At 36.0% G+C, this 21,334-nt stretch overlaps 1 protein-coding gene across 1 annotated transcript; it reads left to right on the top strand.

Annotated features, from left to right (window-relative positions):
- The first annotated feature begins 191 nt into the window (after positions 1-191).
- On the top strand, positions 192-18,352 carry ADAMDEC1 (ADAM like decysin 1). The gene is made up of 13 exons (XM_003412371.4): positions 192-270; positions 4,976-5,094; positions 5,982-6,058; positions 6,806-6,884; positions 9,562-9,638; positions 11,094-11,280; positions 11,504-11,566; positions 12,280-12,351; positions 12,645-12,814; positions 13,170-13,251; positions 14,145-14,275; positions 15,077-15,254; positions 18,263-18,352. Exons 1-13 carry the CDS (start codon positions 192-194, stop codon positions 18,350-18,352), a joined length of 1,404 nt encoding a protein of 467 aa, XP_003412419.3.
- The last annotated feature ends 2,982 nt before the right edge of the window (positions 18,353-21,334 follow it).

Below are 21,334 nucleotides of genomic sequence, written 5' to 3'. Positions count from 1 at the left end.
TCTCTCATAAATGAGGAACGTTCTCATGACCTTTACACTGCAATTTCTTGGAAATTTCACAACACCATTAGGAAACATTCCCCAATCACACAACAAAGGTTTGAGGTTATAATTCTTTCTTTTTTTCAATTTTAAGAGAAAGTAGGGGAGAATAAAACTGGACAGCTGTGGGGATCACATCTTTATGCTGCATGACTTCTCAGCTACGTGAAGTAGCCAACATGTCATTGGTCCTGCTTTCTGTACTCTGGCTCATTGTTCAAATTCAAGGTAAGTGTTAATGTATTGATATTTATATAAAAGTCGAATATTTTAATGAATTTTATAAAGTCCCTTAATGTATTATTTACAGAACATGGAAATAGACTGAAAGAGAGAGAAAATAATATGGTCTCATGAACCAAAGATCATCACTACATACATTTTGGTATATTTTCTGCCTTTCTCTCTAAAAGAGCAAACTGAATGTATAAATATCTCTATGTGAGTTAAAACATTTTAAAACACTATATAAAACATGTATGGTAAAATTCTTCATAATTTCTCAAATTATTATATATTTTAATAATAAATTTCATGTTTGCACAATATTTTCCCAAATGGATGAACCAAAATTTACTATTTCTTTGTTGATTCTATTTTTTTTCCACTAATAAATAACATCTTCATGTATTGAGGCTTTTTAAAGATCTGTATTTTAGGATATTTACCTAAGAAAGATTCTCAGAAGTAGAATTGTAGGGTCTAAGTAGAATTACTGGTGGCATAGTGTTTAAGAGCTTCAGCTGCTAACCGAAAGGTCGGCAGTTTGAATCCACTGGGTGCTCCTTGGAAACCCTAGGGGGCAGTTCTCTGTCCTATAAGGTCACTATGAGTCAGAATTGATTCCATGGCAACCGGTTTTTTGGTTTAAGTGGAATTACAGCATCTAAGAGAAAAAGAATATTAAAAAAAAAATTTTAGGCAGATGTTTTACTGATGGATGAGTCAATCCGATACTACTACTATATACTCCCTATTATAAATAAAATTAAGTCCATTGATTCTATCGCTGATTATGGAGCATGTTAAAATTCAAATGTTGTGAACCTTCACAGTTCCTAAAAACATCTGTGGCAAATCTTCTACCAAAGCAGGTAAAGGCCATGGCTAAGAAGCCATCTGATGTCACCACAAAGTTCACTTGCTTAATGATAATGTACAAAAGTTGCATACATAAAGCTGGCTCTAGCACTTGTGTTTCTCATATATTCCTCACATTGTCCAACCCTAATACTTTATCCAAAAAAAAGAATAAAGTATAACAGTTATTAAACTAATAATCATGCCATATATTCACAGTTCCAAGTAGGCTTTTAAAATCAGGGTGTTGTGATTGGCATAATACTTTAGAAATGACGCCTCTGAAATTATCTTTCTCGTTCAATTATCCTACCGTGGTATTATTTTATTTTCTAGAACACTCAACCCCAAATGACACACTAGAACTAACTTCCGGACCAGAAATTAAGTTTATGAGAACTCTTTAAATATTGCCGATGTCATTTTGAATAAAGTTTGAATCGTTTGATATTTTCTACCTCACAAAGAGACAGTTATTTATCCAAAAACATGATTTCGTCAGAGGCTGTACTAGGATGGATGGCAGGCAAAGTAGTGGTGATAACTACCTGTCCCATGTGGAAGACTTTTCAAGTAAAATAGGGTTAAATTAGACATAATTTCATTATTAAGTGAAAGAAAAAGTTAATTAACTAACTGAAGAGAAATTCAAGTGTTGTCTCAGAACAGAAGATAGTGTACTATTCATCGGAATTAATTGCATTCAAGACGAGGTACAAACCAAATAGTGAAACAAAATGGTTTCATTAGATTGAGGGAAAAAAAAAAGTGTTGTGTCTTCTTTTTTCCTTCCTGGTTCTCACCCGCTAAAAAGCTTATTAATATATTTCTTGAAAAATGGAACTTATTGACTATTGCCTGTCAATACTCTTCTCAAAAACCACTAAAATTGCTCAGACTTTGATGGTGATAGTGAAGTCCACAGTACCCAAGTTAACCTGAATTTTTAAACATCTGTTCCTGTTATTTGCTGTGAATCAGAATAAACTCATTGGCAATGGGTTTGTTTTTTTGTTTGTTTTGTTATGTTCTTATTACTTTAGGTGGCACAACAGTTAACAATAAAGCCATGATTTTAACACATTACAATCAATTAGATAATTCTATACTTGCTATGTTCCTTTATTTTCCATACATAATTTTACCTAGTTAATCATTCTTCTTTCAAGCTTTCTACTTTATGGAAATTCTAGGAAATCTGTTACAGATGGACTTTCATTATCAAAAGCAAATAAGACCCTCAAGGTCAAACTAACATGTACCTGTGGAACTGCTAAGCAAAAAATAATTTGAACATTACATTTGTTTTTGCTTTATGTGTATGAAACCATTACAGAAGTTTCTTGGGGGGCTTGGGAGGTGGTTTCAACTGGTGTTTGACCCTATTCACCAATTTACCAGCACCTGCCCTCACAAGTTCAGCCTTCTGTCCTGTTCTTGTAAATGAGTTATCTATACTAGTACCTTAACGTTGTTGTTGTTGTTAGGTACCGTCAAGTCGGTTCCAACTCACAGCAACCCTGTGTGCAACAGAGTAAAACACTGCCCAGTCCTGTGCCATCCTCACAATCATTGCTATTTTTAAGCCTATTATTCACAGCTACTGTGTCAATCCACCTCATTGAGGGTCTTCCTTTTTTTCATTGACGCTCTACCAAGCATGATGTCTTTCTCCAGGGACTGGTCTTTCTTAACAGCATGTCCAGAATTTGTGAGGAGTCTCACCACCTTCACTTCTAAGGAGCATTCTGGCTGTACTTCCAAGGCAGATTTGTTCATTCTCCTGGCAATCCATGGTATATTCAATATTTTTCATCAACACCATAATTCAAAGACATCAATTATTCTTTGACCTTCCTTATTCATTGTCCAAGTTTTGCATATGAGGCTATTGAAAATACCATGGCTTGGGTCAGGCACACATTAATACTCTCATTTGTCCCTTAGATCTCATTCTTTCTCATCTACTCAAGGATATTGCTCTGACAACACCCGCCCCGTCTTTCCTCCTTTATCTATTTCACACTCTTCACCAAATCATTCCCATGAGCATACAAAAATTGTTATTACACCTCTCAAATTAAAACAAAAATTACCCTTATAATTCCTCCCCTTCCAGCTAACATCCTATTTTTTCTCTCCCCTTTGCAGCAAAAGTCCTCAAAGGAGCAGTCGAAACACTGTCCAGTTCCACTTCTCCGTTCTCTCCTACACCTGATTCAACAGAGTTTTCATCCTCACCACTTCACCAAGACAGATCTTACGACCTCAGTGATATTAAATCCAGAGGTTATTTTTCAGGCACGATTTTCTCTCTCTCTCCCTCAGTGTAAAACACACCATCTCTTTTGCTGTACACCCTACCTCACTGTCCTCTTTTACTGGTTCCTCCCCTTTTCCTCATTATTCTAATATTGGAGTATCCCCAAGTTCAGTCCTTGATACTCTTTCTTAGATGCATTCAGTCGTTTGGTGATCTATCTAATCTTGTGGCTTTAAACAGTGTTCATAAAAGAACAGTTCCCAGCTGCACTTATTCATACTGTAGTGCACACTTTATTTCCAGTAAAACCACTTGGATGTCTAGACATCCAAAATTAGCATGTCCATAACCTTTCCCTACAACTCTGCTCTACCTGCATCTTTCTCCAAGTTTGTAAATGACAATTCTCTTTTCTCAGGACAAAAAATACCAAGTTATCCTTGACTCATCTTTCTCTTACATTCCATATTAAATACCCACAAGTACTATTGATTCTACCTTCAGTATATGTCCAGAATTTGACGACTTTTCACTGTTTCTACTGATTGTTATCTAAGCCACCGCCACCTTTCTCTTGGATTATCGAAATCTCCTGCTACAAAAAACCTGTTGCCACTGAGTCAATTCTGATTTGTAACGACCCTAGAACTGCCTTATAGGGTTTCCAAGGAGTGGCTGGTGGATTCCAACTGCTGACCTTTTGGTTTGCTGCCAAGCTGTTAACCAGCAGTTGTATTCCACAGTACCACAATAAATCACTATTCCCTTTCTTTCATTGATGTTTGCCCTCAAGACTTCAGGTTTCAAAGAAAATAAAGTTTTTGTTGTCCTGTGTTGGAGGAATTTTAATAGCATCAAAGAGCACGTAGAAGAAAAAAAAAAAAAAACTGCTACCAGAGCTAGTGGAGACCAGTCCCTGGAAAAGGACATCATGCTTGGTAAAGTAAAGGGTCAATGAAAAAGGGGAAGACCTTCAAAGAGATGGGGTGACACAGTGGCTTCAACAATAGGCTCAAATATAGCAACGGTTACGAGGATGGTGCAGGACCGGTCAGTGTTTTGTTCTGTTGCACATAGGGTTGATATGCGTTGGAACTGACTCAATGGCCCCTAACGACAACAATAGAGCTTTTCTTAAGAATATTTGGAGAGAAATGAGGGACTGCACCACAGAGGGAAAAGGACATTGAAAGGGAAAAGAGAGGTCTCTGAAGACAATGAGGGAGAAATTCACAATTGTGAAGAAACTGTAGAGGAAGAACGAACTGGGTCACTACAGGCAGAATTCATGGACCCTGCAAACTTTGCTCTAATCCAACACTACCCTTTCTGGGGATGGTGGCCCAGAGTTTGCATATACTGAGAGATCACCCCAAGACTTGTTTTATCATCTTCGAGTTGTTTCACAATTGGGGGAGGGAATAAAAGAATGATTTTGTTTCACCAAAGCTTAATTTGACTATAAACTTGTCCTCAATTTTTGCTCCCTACAGTGGAATTTAGTCTTTCCTATCCTTTCAACAAAGGCAAGCAACCAAACATAAAAACAGTTTTAAATCCTTTACATCAATATTGTCTCTTTTTCTCTAGCAACAGCTATAAAGCAAACACAGGAATTAAAGCTGTATGAAGTGGTCTATCCTAAGAAACTACACATTTTTCACACAAGAGAGACAAAGAACAACCAGACAGAGAATCATGGCAAAGAGGTAAGCAATGTGAATGACTGTGGTAGATTTTACAATCTTTTGAAGAAAAGAAAGAGGTTTTTCACTAATAGAAGTGATGTCACAATCAACATCTAATGATTCAATCTTGGAGCCCAGATAGCCAATTCCCCTTTGTCTAGGGGAGAACACAACATGTCTCAGAATGCTGCTACAGGTAAGTAACAGGAAGGGATCATAAAGAACAAAGCTGCTTAAACATTTCTTCAAGTGTGTGGAAAAAAAAAAAAAATCACAGGAAGGGCAGCCATTTCTACAAAGAGATATTGTTACTTTCCAGTCTCTCCAAACTTCCCATATTTTCCTCCCAAGCTCCCCACCACGAATTGTCTTTTTGTTTTGTTTTGTTTTTATTGTATCTAGGACAGAGACTTTAACATTACCTCATTAATTATAAGATTTTGAAATTATTAAGGATATTAACTCTATTATATAATTACAAATATTCCCCCATTTTGTCACTTTTACCTTAATTCTTAGATTTTGTTTTCTTTAATACAGTGTTTTTGGTTTAAAGTAAAGAAAATATATACCTGATTGTTATCCCACTAAGGATCCATTGTGATACACCGAAGACAGTGTGCTATTCGATAGGCTAAATGATAAGCTCTATTCCACATATGTAGAATTTGTTTAATCCTTAATTATTTAATTCCATATAATGGCACTTTCTGGAAGTCCATCTTGATTTACAATTTATGTTTTATTTTACATGTTTTAAAGGCATAAGGGAACTAATGCTGTTGTCTTACATGCATTTGTATTATTGTTCTCATACTATATATTACTTTTGTTACTGTATCATAATTATTTAGATAGACTCAGAAATATATATTTTTTAATTTAATTATACCATTAAATATTTTTAGGAAAAATATGAGCCTGAAGTTCAGTATCAGATTATATTAAATGGAGAAGAAATCATTCTTCATCTACAGAAAACTGAGTAAGTTATGTTTCCTGACAGTCTAATCACACTGGATTCTGCTAAGAGGATGTGAAAAATAAATCTTGAGGCTCTATTCTTTGTGGTTAGAGAGGGAGACAAGGAACCTATTGAATTTTAAATGTAATTAGTTTGCACTCTCTAAGAAGGTTGACACTCTCCTAAGAAATTATATACAAGGGGTAAAACAGAAACGTCACATATAAATGCCTTTCTTCCTTAAAGATACTTGGAATTTTCTGAAAATCTTCTCTATGCAGAAAAACTCAAATCTTTGATGTGGCTTTCTATGGTTTAAATAAGAATACATGTCCAAGATGGATGCAGGCTGCAAAGGCCTTGGGATGCATACTACAGGGTCAGGCTGCACCAACTACTGTAGTAGTCAGTAAACTCACTGAATACAATGGTTCTTTATGCAAACTTGTGATCCAATACCATTCAGAGATTCTGTGGAGGGTATGCCTTTGGTGCCAAAGGATTCCAAAAGACTCTTTTGAAAAGGAAGAATCTGTAGCTGCAAAGTAGCTGAGGGCATTTATTCCCTCAAATCTAATAGGCATAACTAATGCTTTGATTTGCTTCAGCAGTAGAGTTCTACTATTGGAAAAAAAACAGTGGGTCAGAATGTCAACTGTTTCTCATTGTAGACGTTATTGCTCCTTTAGTGCAAAAGATTGTATCAGCAAACTCGGCCTTTACTTATTACCAACCTAAGTGCATCATGCCGCTTTCTCCTCTCTACAGGTATCTCCTAGGACCAGACTACACTGAAACGGTTTACTCATCCAGAGGAGAGGAGGTCACCACGAGCCCTCAGAACATGGTAGGGTCAAAGGCTTTCTGAGACTCTTTCTGGGATCTGCCTCTTACTTTATAAGATTCATAGGTCCATGGACAACTTAAAAAAAAAATTGATGAATCTGGTAGCAAGGAGGTCATCTATGACCAGTGAGACAACGAATGAAATCACTGTCTACTTTTAAAAGTAGGAGTAATAGGAGGCTTCTAAGTAGTATGTTTTTAGAACCAACCAAAAGCTCACTTTCCCTTAGATCATTTTATTTATAGGCTGGAAATACTCTCCTCAATAAATAATATTATGTCACTCTTTACTATTTTCTGAAGATAAAGATATATACCTTTATGGTGGGGTCAGCTATTAGGATATCAGTTATTTAATATATTTTATATCCAGTTAAACCACATTCTACAGATTATGCTAGGACCCAGATGTCAGACACAACAGAGAATTATGGCTAAGGAAAGAACGGGAAGAAAAAAACAAACTGTCACAATCATGCAGTGGCACCCCAAATGTGTATGCCTCTGTGAAAATAGACTAAGACTTCTTTGACAAAATGGCCTTTTCTTCCTTTGTTACATCAAAATTCTCATTTCATGAATATCTAAAATCTTGCTGAAGCAAAATTTCCTCAGGGGAAAGTACCTAATAGAGTAATTTATGCTCAAATTAATAGCTAATGACTCCTAATGTGGTATATTTCCCAAATCTTCTATGAGAAAATGTCTATGAATCACAAGTTTTCTTCCAAAGCACAGATAAACATGGACGGAACTTCAGGCTCTCAAGAAAGCCACTTTATTCTGAACAAGGGATTGTTCATTCGTTTTCTTAGATCATACCACATACGTGCCTCCCTACTTTGCTTATATGAGTAACCAATCATTTCTGAGTCTCTTGCTGTAGACAAAAAAAAAGCAAAGATGTTACTTTGGGACAAAGGTATGCCTGACCCAAGCCATGGTATTTTTAATCACCATGTATGCATGTGAAAGCTGGATAATGAATAAGGAAGACCAAAGAAGAATTGATGCCTTTGAATTATGGTGTTGGCCAAGACTATTGACTATACTGGGACTGCCAGAAGAACAAACATCTGTCTTGGAAGAAGTACAGCCAGAATGCTCCTTAAAAGTGAGAGTGGTGAGACTTGGTCTCACAAATTTTGGACACATTATCAGGAGGGACCAGTCCCTGGAGAAGGACATTATTATGGATTGAATTGCACCCCCCAAAAAAAATGTGTGTCAACTTGACTAGTCCATGATTCCCAGTATTGTGTGTTTGTCCATTATTTTGTCATCTCATGTGATTTTTCAATGTGTTATAAATCCTACTTCTATGATGTTCGTGAGGTGGGATTAGCAGGGGTTATGTTAACAAGGCAGGACTCAATCTACAAGATTAGTCTCTTTTGAGATATAAAAGAGAGAAGTGAGCAGAGAGACTTAGGGACTTCATACCACCAAGGAAGTAGTGCCAGAAGAAGACTATGTTGTTTGGACCCAGGATCCCTGTACTGAGAACTTCCAGTCCAGGGGAGGATTGATGACCAGGACCTTCCTCCAGAGCCAACACAGAGAGAAAAGCTTCCCCTGGAGCTGACACCCGGAATTTGGACTGCTAGCCTACTAGACCGTGAGAGAATAAATTTATGTTTGTTAAAGCCACCAATTTGTGGTGTTTCTGTTATAGCAACACTGGATAACTAAGACAAACATCATGCTTGGTAAAGTAGAGGGTCAGCAAGAAAGAGGAAGACCCTCAATGAGATGGACTGACATAGTGGCTGCAACCATGGACTCAAGCATAACAACAATTGTGAGGATGATGCCAGGTCAGGCAGTGTTTCCTTCTGTTGTACATAGGGTCACTGGAACCAACTCAACAGGACCTAACAACAACAACAGCAGTGGTAGGCAAGTGCTCTTCATTTTTGACACTGGTTAAGGGATTCCTTGAATAGACCAACGAAAATGGTGAAGTGGACCAATTGTGATGAGGAGCACAGGAGTGGTAGTGCAGCCTTTTGAGGACCCGAGTCTAGAAAAAAATAGATGTCTCATTTTATTAATATGTGATGCACAGTATCACTGGAATTCAGCACTGTAAAAATCTGTTGCCTTTGAGTTGACTCAGATTTATAATGACCCTACAAGACAGAGCAGAACTTCCCCTCAGGATTTCCCAGGCTGTAATCTTTACCCACAGAATGACTGGTGAATTCAAACTGCCAACCTTTCAGTTAGCAGCCAGTGCTTAGCCACGGGACCACCAGGGCTCCTTGAGATTCACCACAGGAGAGCTAAACTCTTAAAAGTTGGCCCTCAAACCTGAGAGCTCTCCAGGAGTACAGCAAGTCTCAAGGGTGTTGGCTGCTTAGCTGCAGCTTCCTCTTTATCCAGGAGCCTGCTTAGATCAACCTACCTGCATTTTCTTCCTTAGTACGAATTAGTGTCGGGAAGATAGCTCAGCCACCAATACGGACATTTTGCTAGGGTCACCCGTGGAGCAATTCAGAAAACTTTGAGGTTCTCACGGCTTTTTGTTTCAGGAAACTGGTGTGGGCACAGTCACTATTTGAAAAATTTTGCTGAATATTGCAGATGACAGCTTTTACACAACTATGATACACAAATTATTATAATAATTAAAAAAAAAAAGAATCTAAAACAGAATTTCTTTTGTCTACCTCCAGGAACACTGTTACTATGAAGGCCACACCCTAAATGAAAAGGATTCTGTTGCCAGCATTAGTACTTGTGATGGGTTGAGGTGAGAGCTATCCACAAAATGTTAAACATCAGGCATAATTTTGTTACACAGAATTAAGTCTTTCTGGATATTTTGTTTTCTTACTAGTTTGGTAAAATTTAACAATCATTAAAATGCCAAATATATGTGGCTAAAGAGGAAAGTATCATTCTTATACTTATTTCATAACCTGCTGCTGTAGCAGAAGCCAGCTCTAGCCATTTTTAAACAACCCTGATGACACTTGTATCTATTTCCGTGTTTACTCACCCCATTCCCTGAACCCACATGTTTTATATTTTTTAAAGAGTCTACGCTGCAGTTGGAGCGCTGGCGATGCAGTGGTTAAGAGCTCTGCTGCTAACCAAAAGGTCGGCAGTTAGAATCCACCAGCCGCTCCTTAGAACCCTTATAAGGCAGTTCTACTCTGTCCTGTAGGGTCGCTATGAGTTGGAATTGACTCAGTGGCAGCGGGTTACCCTGCAATTGTCCCACATTAACTTATGTGTATATGTGTATGTGTGTATAGTTCTATTTACAAAAGTCAATCCTTGACAATTAGGGAAAATTCAGAAAATAAGAAAAAGCACAAATAAGAAAATAACTAGTCCAAATTTTTGCTTCTGAATGATCACTATTCTTAACATTTTGTCATGATTGCAGCCTCTTATGCATATTGAGAAACATACATTTTACATGATTGAAATATGAAAAAAATCTACATAATTGTTCTTTCAACAAGGTACATATGTAACATGATGTCATAAGCTTTTCCTCACATCACAAAATACCCTCATAGGTATAATGTTCAATGACTACTTGGCCTCATAATTTTCCATCACACGGATTCACTTTATGTTTCTGAGCTAATTATCTTACCTGGAAGAAGGATTCTTAAAGCTACTACTTGCTATACTGGTTGGCCTACTAAGCATTTTTTCTCCCCTCTAGAGTTCTCAGCATCTATAATGTTCCCTGGAGCCCTGGTGGCACAGTAGTTAAAGTGCTCAGCTGGTAACCAGAGGTCAGCAGGTCAAGTCCACCAGCCGCTCTGCTTCCATAAAGATTTACAGCCTTGGAAACCCAATGGGGCAGTTCGACTCTGTCCTATAGGGTAACAATGAGTGGGAATTGACTCAATGGCAGAGACTTTTATTATATTCCCTGGATCTAGGAGGAAATGTTTGCTGAATGAATGGATACACCATGGAAAAATATTTCCTGAGTTCATGATGTAAGGTCAAAATTCTTTGAATAGCTTCATTTTAGTTGTTCACAGTTCTCTAGTAAGATTGACTTCAGTTTACTATACTGATTAGTACTTACATTAGCAAAAGTTGGCTGAAAGGCCTGTGAACGAAATCTGTACATATGAGATTGGGATGGGGTGATGGGAGAGGGATCAGTTTACTCAGGTCAGTTTAGATGACTCTGAGTGGTAGGAAGTCCTGAAATGCAAATCTCTGTGTTTTATAGGGGATACTTCACACATCATGGTCAGAGGTACATGATAAAGCCTCTGAAGAGCACAGACCAGGAAGAACACGCTGTCCTCACAGACAGCCAGGAGGAACTTGACCCAGCTAACCACACCTGTGGTGTGAGAAACGTTGGCAGGCAACAAGGCCTGATCCGAACCTCTAGGTCACTCAGTAACTCAGAAGTGAGTATAGCTCTTTTAAGTTCTCATCTATTTCAAATGTCTCAGCAATGATAATGGCATACTGGTGTGTTCAACAGTGACTGGTGCACGTGAAGGTTGTAATTGCTTTACTTTTCTTCAATTCAGTTTTTCTCCGGGGTCGGGGAGTGGACTTTCTTTGCAAGGTTTTGAAACTTTCAGGGTGAAAGTAATTATTAATAATGTTCTTTTACTCTTTGTAAAGCAAGAAGATTTTCTTCGGGCTAAGAAATACATTGAACTCTTTTTGGTGCTGGATAATGCCTTTGTAAGTATGAAATATGTGTGCTCCTGGACCATTAAGTCAACTCTTAAGTTGACTTACCCAAACAAGACAAGCAACAATTTTAGCGAACAATACAGAGTTTAGCCACCTGGGTGTTTTGTCTGTTCTATCTGCCTTGCCAGCAATAGTTTTCACTCACTTACCTTCTTTAATATCCATCTGCTACCAAAGTATTCAGATTATGGAGATATATATATATCTCGCCCAGTAGTTACAGGAAATCAATGTCAATAATGATAAAAAGAATAGATTATTAAAATATGTTTTAAAATTCTCACTACATCATGTAAATATAAAGTAAACACAAAATTGTATATACCTTACAAATTGTATTTACATATACAAAGAAAAAAATACTGAAGTTTTTTTTTTCTCTTTGGAAAATGTTGCTTTTGTAATCAAATTTTAATAGTATTGAATTGGTTTAAAAATTCTAAAAATTTTAATTTCATGTATTTAACCTAAAGACAAAAAACACTAAAATTTTATATGAATGCCTAATTTTTCTCTTACCAAAAAAACCTCTTACATTTGAAATACAATTTATTGAAACACAGAGCCTTACATAAGGAAGAATGAGTAGATGTTTAACTGTATTAAAATGTATAATTTTTAAAATATGAAATCCTATACCCTATCAGCTTTCTCATTTTAACTTGATATTCTAACTATACTTTGCATATTATTTTTTACAGTATAAGTTGCATAAGAGGAATCTAACTTTAATAAGAAGCTTTTTGTTTGATGTGATCAACCTGCTCAATGTGGTAAGATATCTGTCATGTAAGCACTTGTTTCCACATAAGAGCCTGGGACTTCCCTATAATTTTACTAAAAAAAATAAGGGGTTAATAGGGTCACAATGACTCTAGGTTAGCAGTTGTAGGAAATTTAACAGGGCAAAGGTCAACATCAAGGTAAAATTACATGTAGCAAAAGCAACTTCTAGAATTTCTATTTTCAAAATGGGATGGGTCTATTCATCACTTGTGGTCAACAGAAAGTCTAAAACACTAAAGGAATTGTGAACATTTTATAAAGAAAAATGTTCTTTTCACAGATTTATAACACCATAGATGTTCATGTGGCTTTGGTAGGTATGGAAGTCTGGTCTGATGGTGACAAGATAAAGGTGGTACCCAATACAGGAGTCACCTTTAACAATTTCATGATTTGGCATCGTTCTAACCTGGCGAAAAAGAAGATCCATGACCATGCTCAGCTCCTCAGGTGAGCACATGCTTTGCAGGACCAGGTGTATGAAGGCAGGTGGATCATTATCCCCCAGGTTTCTTAGCAGGGATTTCTGTTCAGTTATATCTCCCCAGTTTTCAGAGTGCCTGACGTTCTACTCTTAGCAATTTACTTGTGAAATTATTGGAGGCATGTGTCAGATAAAAGAAAAAATGAAGCTAGATGTGGATAAACATCTGTGGTCATTAGAATGCTGTAGGATAGGAGAAGCATTTTAGGGCCTAGTGAATATAAAAGAGCTCAGGCAACAAAGGAAATCTATAACATATTTAATGGGAGCTAATGGTCTGAAGACTCAGATTGTAACAGTATATCTGTAACTTTCATGCAGTGGAATTAGCTTCAACAATCGACATGTAGGAATGGCAGCCGCGAATTCCTTGTGTTCTCCATCTTCCGTTGCTGTTATTGAGGTTTGTAAACTCGTAGTAAGACTCCCTACGGTTCTATATCTTCTATGAAGACCAAGATAATACCTTACGCAGAGTTGGCATAATGAACACTTGTTGAATAAATAAATAAAAGTAGAAATAAACTACTGGCAGATCATTCCACTGAATATTCCTTGGATTTTGGAACCTTTTACATTGGCCCTCTCAGAAGGCACCACTCTTTAGTTGGTGTTAAGACATAAAAGCAGAAAGATTGGGATAGAAAGAGGATCCAGGTGCTTTTTGTGGCCTGAGATAACACTAAATTGTTCCTGCTGGTGCAGTGGTTAAAACACTTGGCTGCTAACCAAAAGGCTGTTGGTTTGAACCCACCAACTGCTCCTCAGGAGAAAGATGTGGCAGTCTGCTTCCTTAAAGATTTACACCCTTGAAAACCCTATGGAGCAGTTCTACTCTGTCCTACAGGGTTGCTATGAGTTGGAATTGACTTGACGGCGGTGGGTTTGGTTTTGGTATTGATTGCCAGGGTTCAGACAAGTAACTAAGGTGCATGTACGTGTCATATAGCCAGGTACTGTAAATCCTCTAGGCACCATAGGAATAGTTTTTGGAAACCTCTGAGTCCACGGTACATTGGATTTTAATATTTCCTATGAGGAATGCAATTAATTTAACAATCGTTTACTGAGAAATTGCTATCCATTAGTTCAACGACTACATGTTGATTTCAGGAGCCAACAGTTTCAAATTGTTCATTCAACATTCTGCAGTCAGCAATGATAGGGAATGGACCTTTGTAACATATTACCTTTCACCCCTTACACTATTTTTTTTCTGTTAATTCTGTGCATTGCCAATAACTAAGAAATAACTAAATAAAATAGAAAGTAATGGAACCTTCTAATTCTTTCCAGGCTAAAAGAATGAATAATGTGGCTCTTGTCGCAGTGATGTCACATGAGTTAGGCCATGTCCTTGGTATGCCTGATGTTCCATTTAACACCGAGTGTCCCTCTGGGAGTTGTGTGATGAATCAATATCTGAGGTGAGACTTTGTCACCCTAGAGAAAGCAATATTCCAGAACCTTAAGGAATTCATATGTAGTCTACATACGTTAACTGGGTATTTGTCGCTGAAGGCTGTGTATCCCTTTAATTTATTCTCCTGCTATTAGGGCTCATTCTTTAAGATTTTCAATGATGACAAGATAGAGCTTATAACTATGGTCATCATATTATTTTACCCTAAAATAATATCATATTTTCTAAAAATATGGATATAATTAAGATTAGGACAACATATTTATATATCCCCATCAATTAATCAATCCATTTTTGCATATTTATTAATTGCCTGCTAATGCCAGGCAGGCACTTTGCAAGGACTTGGGCTGGAAAAAATGAATAACACTGCCTTGTTCTTGAAGTGCTCACAGCTTAGAGGAGAACCATGTCCACAAAACCAATAGGCCTGCAATTATTTCCTCCCACTGCTCATGAAATCTCTTATTTCTCTTCCCTGAATGACAAGATGTGTGGATGATAACTAATGATGAAGTTCATCACTGTTGCCATTTAGAACAGTACTGAATCCACAGAAGAATTTAAATCCTTCCAACTCTACAGTGGGATGTCTAGGAAAATGGATGTTTTTTCCAACTAGCATAGTATACGTGCTTGATTGCCCTCCACGTATAATAAAGTGCAATCCTAAACAGATGTCAAAGTCAGCATTTCCACTGAACCAAGTAGGATAGTTAGACAAGTCAGATTCTCATGTCCGTTTCTAATGCAAAAGCCACAGCACTCTGTATCATGTCATTTCTGATTTTTCTTCTGGACACAGTTCAAAGTTCCCAAAGGGTTTCAGCACAACCTCCCGCTCACATTTTCGAAGATACCTTTTATCTCAAAAACCTAAGTGCCTCCTGCAAGCACCAATTTCTAAAAATATAATAACAACACCAGTGTGTGGGAACCAACTGCTGGAATTAGGAGAAGACTGTGACTGTGGCTCCTCCAAGGTATGAAAATATCTGAAGTTTAAAATATTTATTACAGTTACTGGAACATAAGAATTATACAGTTCCCCCCCCCGTTTTAATTTTTTTTTTTAATTCCTTCAAAAGATAAGCTTGGTGTCATAGTGAAAAGTAAACTTGCCCTTGTGTTTTTGCTACTGATTTTAATCATCTTTTAAAAGGCATTTCACAGGTCATGATATGATTATGACAGGATGGTAGGAAGTTGAATATAAGGAAGGAAATCATTAGCTATAATGTGTCATTTATGATCATTCCTAGATCTGTTAGTCAGGAATCCTAAATTACACAAAATCAAAATGGTCAGTGGCTGAGCACTCACAATTACAGATCTCTAAATTAAGTTCCATAAAGTGGTGCTCTTTTCTCATTGAGTCAGTGTGTAAACCAAGGAGTAAGTAAAATGGAAAAAGAGCAAATAAAACAATCATGTAGACCTGTAAAGAATGAGTGATTAACATAACCATCTAACATAATTATAATTCTGCAAATCTTTGAAAACTTCGACATCGTCACGGCATCAGCGTACTCTAAGGTATGTCTCTGATAGAATTTCCACTGGCAATCCCATATTAGGTTTCTACAAAAGAGATTCTGTTGTCTTAATCTTTTTTTTTTAACTTTTAAAATTAAAAACAGTAAGAGTTAACATTTAAAGAGATTTTTCACACGTCATGCAACTTTAAAAATGCTTTTACATATGCCATCTTTATCACTCTAAACAAACCTTTAAAATATGTACTGTTATCCCAGTCTAGAGAAGTGAGGTTCAGATAAATAACTTGTTCCAAAGATACAAAGCTAATAATTGGTGAAGCCAGTTGTGACCTAAGATATATCCATTATTTTAGATGGTTTTATGACAATGGGAAGTCATATAGCCTTGCTATGTCACAATTTATTTAGATTTAGACAGAAAACGGTTAGCTTATATTAGATTATATAGTATGTCTTAATCATTTCAGAAGATTGTTGAAAATATTTTGTTAAATTGCAATGAGATATGTAATTTTACAAGTGATATAGCATTTTATAATTACAGTTCATCTCATCTCATTGTTTAATTACTTATATTCCCATGTGGTGTCTTGAGTGGAAGATAATCAAAGTTGTGTATAACTCTAGGCACTTCTAGCTCAAGCAGGTAAATGGCTTATATCAATGTGTGCTGACCGAAAGTAAATGAAAACTACTGTCTATATGATGTCTAAGATCCAATATTATTAAATTATAGTAGTCAACTCCTATTTTTTTACATATTTTATTAATTTGCTTCTCATGTAGTTAAATAAACCTAAAAGGCTCAGGCTTATGAACAACTAAAATTTGCTTTCTTATCCAGAAAATAACATATATTCTTTTTATACTACTCCTCATTAAATAATACAGTTTCCCATAAGTCTCATATACTATTTTATTATTCTGGTATATATATTTAGGTTTTCTTCTAGATTTTAAAAATTACTACGTTTGTCTGCTTAGTTATTATTGTACAAACATCACTCTATTTTTATTATCATAACTTTACAATGTATTTTAATATCTCGTGTGGCAAATCTCTGCATGAGTCTTTTTTTATTACAGAATCTACATATCAGTATGATAGTCCTTCAGTGTTTATTCTTCCGTATACCTTGGTGGTTGTGTTTGTTTTCTTTTTGGCTTCTTTTTGTTGTTGTTGGTCAGTTTACCCAAAAAAGCAATTGAGATTCTGATTAAAGTTCATTAAATTCATATTTTACTTTGAAAACCACTGACATTTTCACAATAATAAATTTGTATAATGGCAACAATAAAATTGCCTTTAAAGTTCCTCAGGAAAGTTACAAAGTTCTTCATGTGGTTATTGTACCACATAGAAGTTTGCCCTGAAGTGTTTTTCTGTTTTTCATTTTGCTATTAGTAAGTGTAATATTTTCTTTTCATCTTAGAGTCCATCTAATTATTACTATTTTGATATTTTTGTTATTATTTTCAACTATCTTATTGACTCACCTAATATTTTTAGAGTTGATCCTCTATTTTTTCCAAATAGAGATTCATATTACACACAAATAGTGAAAATGTGTTTCCTTTTTTCACTTATTATGCTTCCATATGTTTTCCGTGTTTCATAGTATTTGTTGAAATACCCCCAAAAGTTAGGAAAATAAATAATCCTTGTCTTATTCTTTATTTTATTGAATATATTTTGCTATTGGTTAGATACATTTTCTTTATTATGATGATATATCATTCTGTCCATAGTTTTAAATACAATTAAATAACTCAATAATGGCTACCTAATTTTTACTAACCATGTATCCAAATAACATTAGTTTCTTTCTCCCTCAGTCTCAGTATAGTGAATTATATTACTTATCTGATAAAGCTGAGCTGCCCTTGCATTTTGGGTTAAAAAAAAAAAAACCCGCGTTGTTGTAATAAAAAGTTATATTAATAAACTGGTGCTTTTTTAATATTTTATTTAAGTTTTTGCTTATGTACTCACATTGAGAAGCATGTGTGTGTGTGTTCATTATCATTTTTGATGGTTGCATGGGCTTGGTAAATAAATTGGAGGTTTTTTTCTCTATTTTTAAATAGCTTGAATAATATGTAAATATACTTCAAGTTTTGAATTAATTTACCAATAATATCATCTAGGTCAAATTTATTTGGAGTAATTCATCGACTGTCAGCAGTTCAAGTCCACCAGGTGCTCCTAGGAAACCCTATAGGGTCGCTATGAGTCGGAAACGACTCTATAGCACTGTTTTTTTTTTTTTTTTTAATTCACCGACAGTTCTTTTTCTGGCCTCTTAAGAGGTAGTTTTCCTTACGCATAACAAACTTTTCCTGTTATCGAATTTCCTTGGTCATTTCCACCAGAATTTGTATAGCAGAGTAATGGAAAAAGTGGAGTTTCATTGCCATCTTGTTCCATATGGGCCAGGTCTGTGGAAAGTGCAATGTTCAGCCCACATTTATCATTGTGTATGTCTTTGAAGGACTGCACTGATTCTTGCTGTGAGGCCACGACCTGCAAATTGAAAACTGGACCTGACTGTGGGAAAGACACTCAGAATCATATCGTGTAAGATATTTTATTTTTCAAATATTTTCTCACTTATATTTCATATATGAGAAGGATGTCCCAATGAGTTCTATAATGCACAAACAAAATAACATTATATTTTAAAAATGACTGAATTTTAGAGAGAGAAAAAAAGCTACCATTATGTACGAATCTTAGTAACTCAGTGTTGTATATACATACACTAATGACATCTGTGAAATTAGGACACCTAAACTCTGCTAAAAAAGTGCATAAATTCCTGCTGGGCAGTGATGAGATTAGTACAGATTAAATTTACAAAAAAATCATTGAAAAATTATTTTTGAAAACCTCAATTGATGAGCAAATTTTATTCTTGATTAAGAGCTACTAGCTGTAATCTGCAAGGCAGTCAGAAAATCAGTAACTTTTAAGAACACACTGTAAGCGTTGATGATTGCACCCCTTTTAAAGGGTCTGAATAAACAGATACCTTTTTTTTTTTAATACAATCCTATATATATATGAGCTATAAGCTGGGCTAGGGCAACCAATTTCTCTGAATATGGTGTTTGTTTCAGTGAGAAATAGTCTCTAAATCTAAAAATAAGGAAAAGAAATGATATCTAGAAGACTCAGGCAGGGTAAGTTCAATAGAAGGCGCTACTCTCGCTCCCCTTTCTTGAATAGGGTGTGGAACTGAACTTACAAAGAGATTTTAGAGAGAGTAATTGACTCAAACACTTGCAACTTTCACTTCCTAAGGAAAGAACCAACAAGGTCATGAGTTAGGGACTGTCGCTCATTTATTTACAAAGCACCATTTAGCACAGCCTGTATGAACCAAAATGTGAATCCACTCTGCTGGCTTTTCAGGAAGTTGTTCTCATTCTCTTATTCTGTCACAGAGGCCAGAGCATAGTATCTCAGAAATTAACTATTCAATTCTTTGGTGGCTTAGAATGATAGGTGGACGTGGATATGTCCCCTGCCCAATTACTGAGCAAGATAAGCAATTTGGTATTCTGGAAAGAAAACTAGACTTCGGAAACTGCAATTTTAGTCTTAGTGCTGCCACTAACTAGCTGCGGGAATTTAAGCCAAGTTGTTTAGTTAGTTTTCTTAACTGTAAAATGGAGTTAATGGTATTGTCTTTCAGTAGGGTTGCTACTATTATTTAAATTCAATAAATTTTTATGATCATCATTACTTAGTATTTTACAGTTTATAATAGCTTTTTTTTTTTTTTTTTTTTCTTTTAAACAGAAAGTGAGTCAAAAGTCTACATTCATTAAGAATCTATCTTGTCAGGGCAAGAACCGGACAACTCGGAACGCACCTGGAGTTGAATGTATTTTCACCTTTGTAGTTACACATATTTTGTTTTTTACTTATCACTCTGCCAACAGGTAAACCGATGCATTTAGAGAGCTGCCTATTCTTTAAGGCCTGATCGTTAGTTGATTTTTAAGGACCTTGAAGCCATTGCTTACCTCTGCTCTTTAGAAAACAAAAGAATTACACTTTGACAAAAACATCTCAAAATGTACTGCTGAATTGCTCAGAGTCAATCCAGAATTATAAAATTACAAGTGACTTGTATTTTAATCCACTTTCATTTTACTAGTACAGCCTATGAAAAAATTAGCCTAGTTGATAATTTGAAAGGAGAGCGGAGTTCGTGTCTCATTTGTTACCACTCCATGTTCAGCTTGCCTTGCTCTTATACGTCTAGTATTTTTTAATACTACATCAGTGTTAAAGATAAACATTTCTTATTTTATCATGTTTAGTCCTTTCCATATTGCATTGGTCATCAAATATGGAATTTATTTTTGAGAAGTCTACATGGCTTACATTTTACAGTAGCCCTCAAGGAATCTATTGATTTAATGAAATACACTAGTTAAAACCAGTTGCCGTGGTGTTAGTTCCAACTCATAGGGATCCTATGTGTGTCAGAGTAGAACTGGGCTCCACAGGGTTTTCAATGGCTGATTTTTAAAAAGCAGATCACCAGGCCTTTCTTTTGAAGCACCTCTGAGTAGACTAGAACCTCCAACCTTTTGCTTAGCAGCTGAGTAACTTAATCATTTGCACCATCTAGAGAATCCTAATGAAACATAGTTCACAATAATTAAAAAAAAAAAAAAAAAAAAAAATTTTGGAAATTTTCTGAGTGGTCATTTTAGAAAACGAATATTTTTAACTTCTTTGTTTATTTGTGTAAGGTATTGAAGCAACCAGCCTCACGTAATTAGAACATTTCTCCTCTGGTCATTGGACAGTGTTGCCCCAGTTAGCCAAGTATTACTGTACAGGGATGAGAAAATTAGGTCACTTATCTTTTAATGTCCAAGATGCAATGAATAGAGGCCAGTTAGACAAGGAGACTAAACTTCATCCAGTTTCGTCCTTTAAATACTTTTTAAAAGTTACTCATATTTTCGTAAATTCCTGTGCTTGGAGAATAGGACCTTATACACACTTGTCAAGATCCAGCTTTGAAACCACAGGCCTCCCAGGAAGCCCTCTGCGGTTGCTGTCTGTCTACACTTCATTCCTCACTGCTGTTGGTGGGTTGGCACTGCTGGTGCTACAGGGGAAGTTGCATTTCAGATGCTACGGCCCCGGAGCCTGACCTGCCAAGATTTGTGCCGACCCCCAGTCAGATACATACTTCCAGCCAATTCTTCCAAGAAAAGTAGGCTCCTTAAACGAGTTCTCCTCCAACCTATGTTCAGGTAGAGGTTACTTACAGCAAAATTGCTTAAAATAAAAGGATTATAGCTAATGGTGTGCTGAAAATGACTCATACTGACTCATGAATGCCAATTGTAAGAAGTTCAGGAAAATTGTAAGCTGGTTGTTAAGCACAGCTTTTATTAAAAACCAAGCTATATTTAAATAAATTATATTTAAAGCAAAGGAAGTGCTTAAAATGTATCACTTCCTAATTATTATACTATATTTTACTAATCTATGCTTTTATGTTTATTTAGGTTTATTGTATCTGTGTAGTAGA

Source organism: Loxodonta africana, chromosome 19 (genome assembly GCF_030014295.1).
Source record: "Loxodonta africana isolate mLoxAfr1 chromosome 19, mLoxAfr1.hap2, whole genome shotgun sequence".
NCBI classification, from domain to species: domain Eukaryota; kingdom Metazoa; phylum Chordata; class Mammalia; order Proboscidea; family Elephantidae; genus Loxodonta; species Loxodonta africana.
Note: the sequence above shows the minus strand (reverse complement) of the source record. Positions and strands in the feature narration are given on the sequence as shown.

Coding starts and splice junctions, on each gene's coding strand:
- ADAMDEC1 (XM_003412371.4), top strand. CDS start 192: ATGACTTCTCAGCTACGTGAAGTAGCCAACATGTCATTGGTCCTGCTT. Junction 6,885..9,561: donor CCACGAGCCCTCAGAACATG/GTAGGGTCAAAG, acceptor GTCTACCTCCAG/GAACACTGTTACTATGAAGG. Junction 12,815..13,169: donor GACCATGCTCAGCTCCTCAG/GTGAGCACATGC, acceptor ACTTTCATGCAG/TGGAATTAGCTTCAACAATC.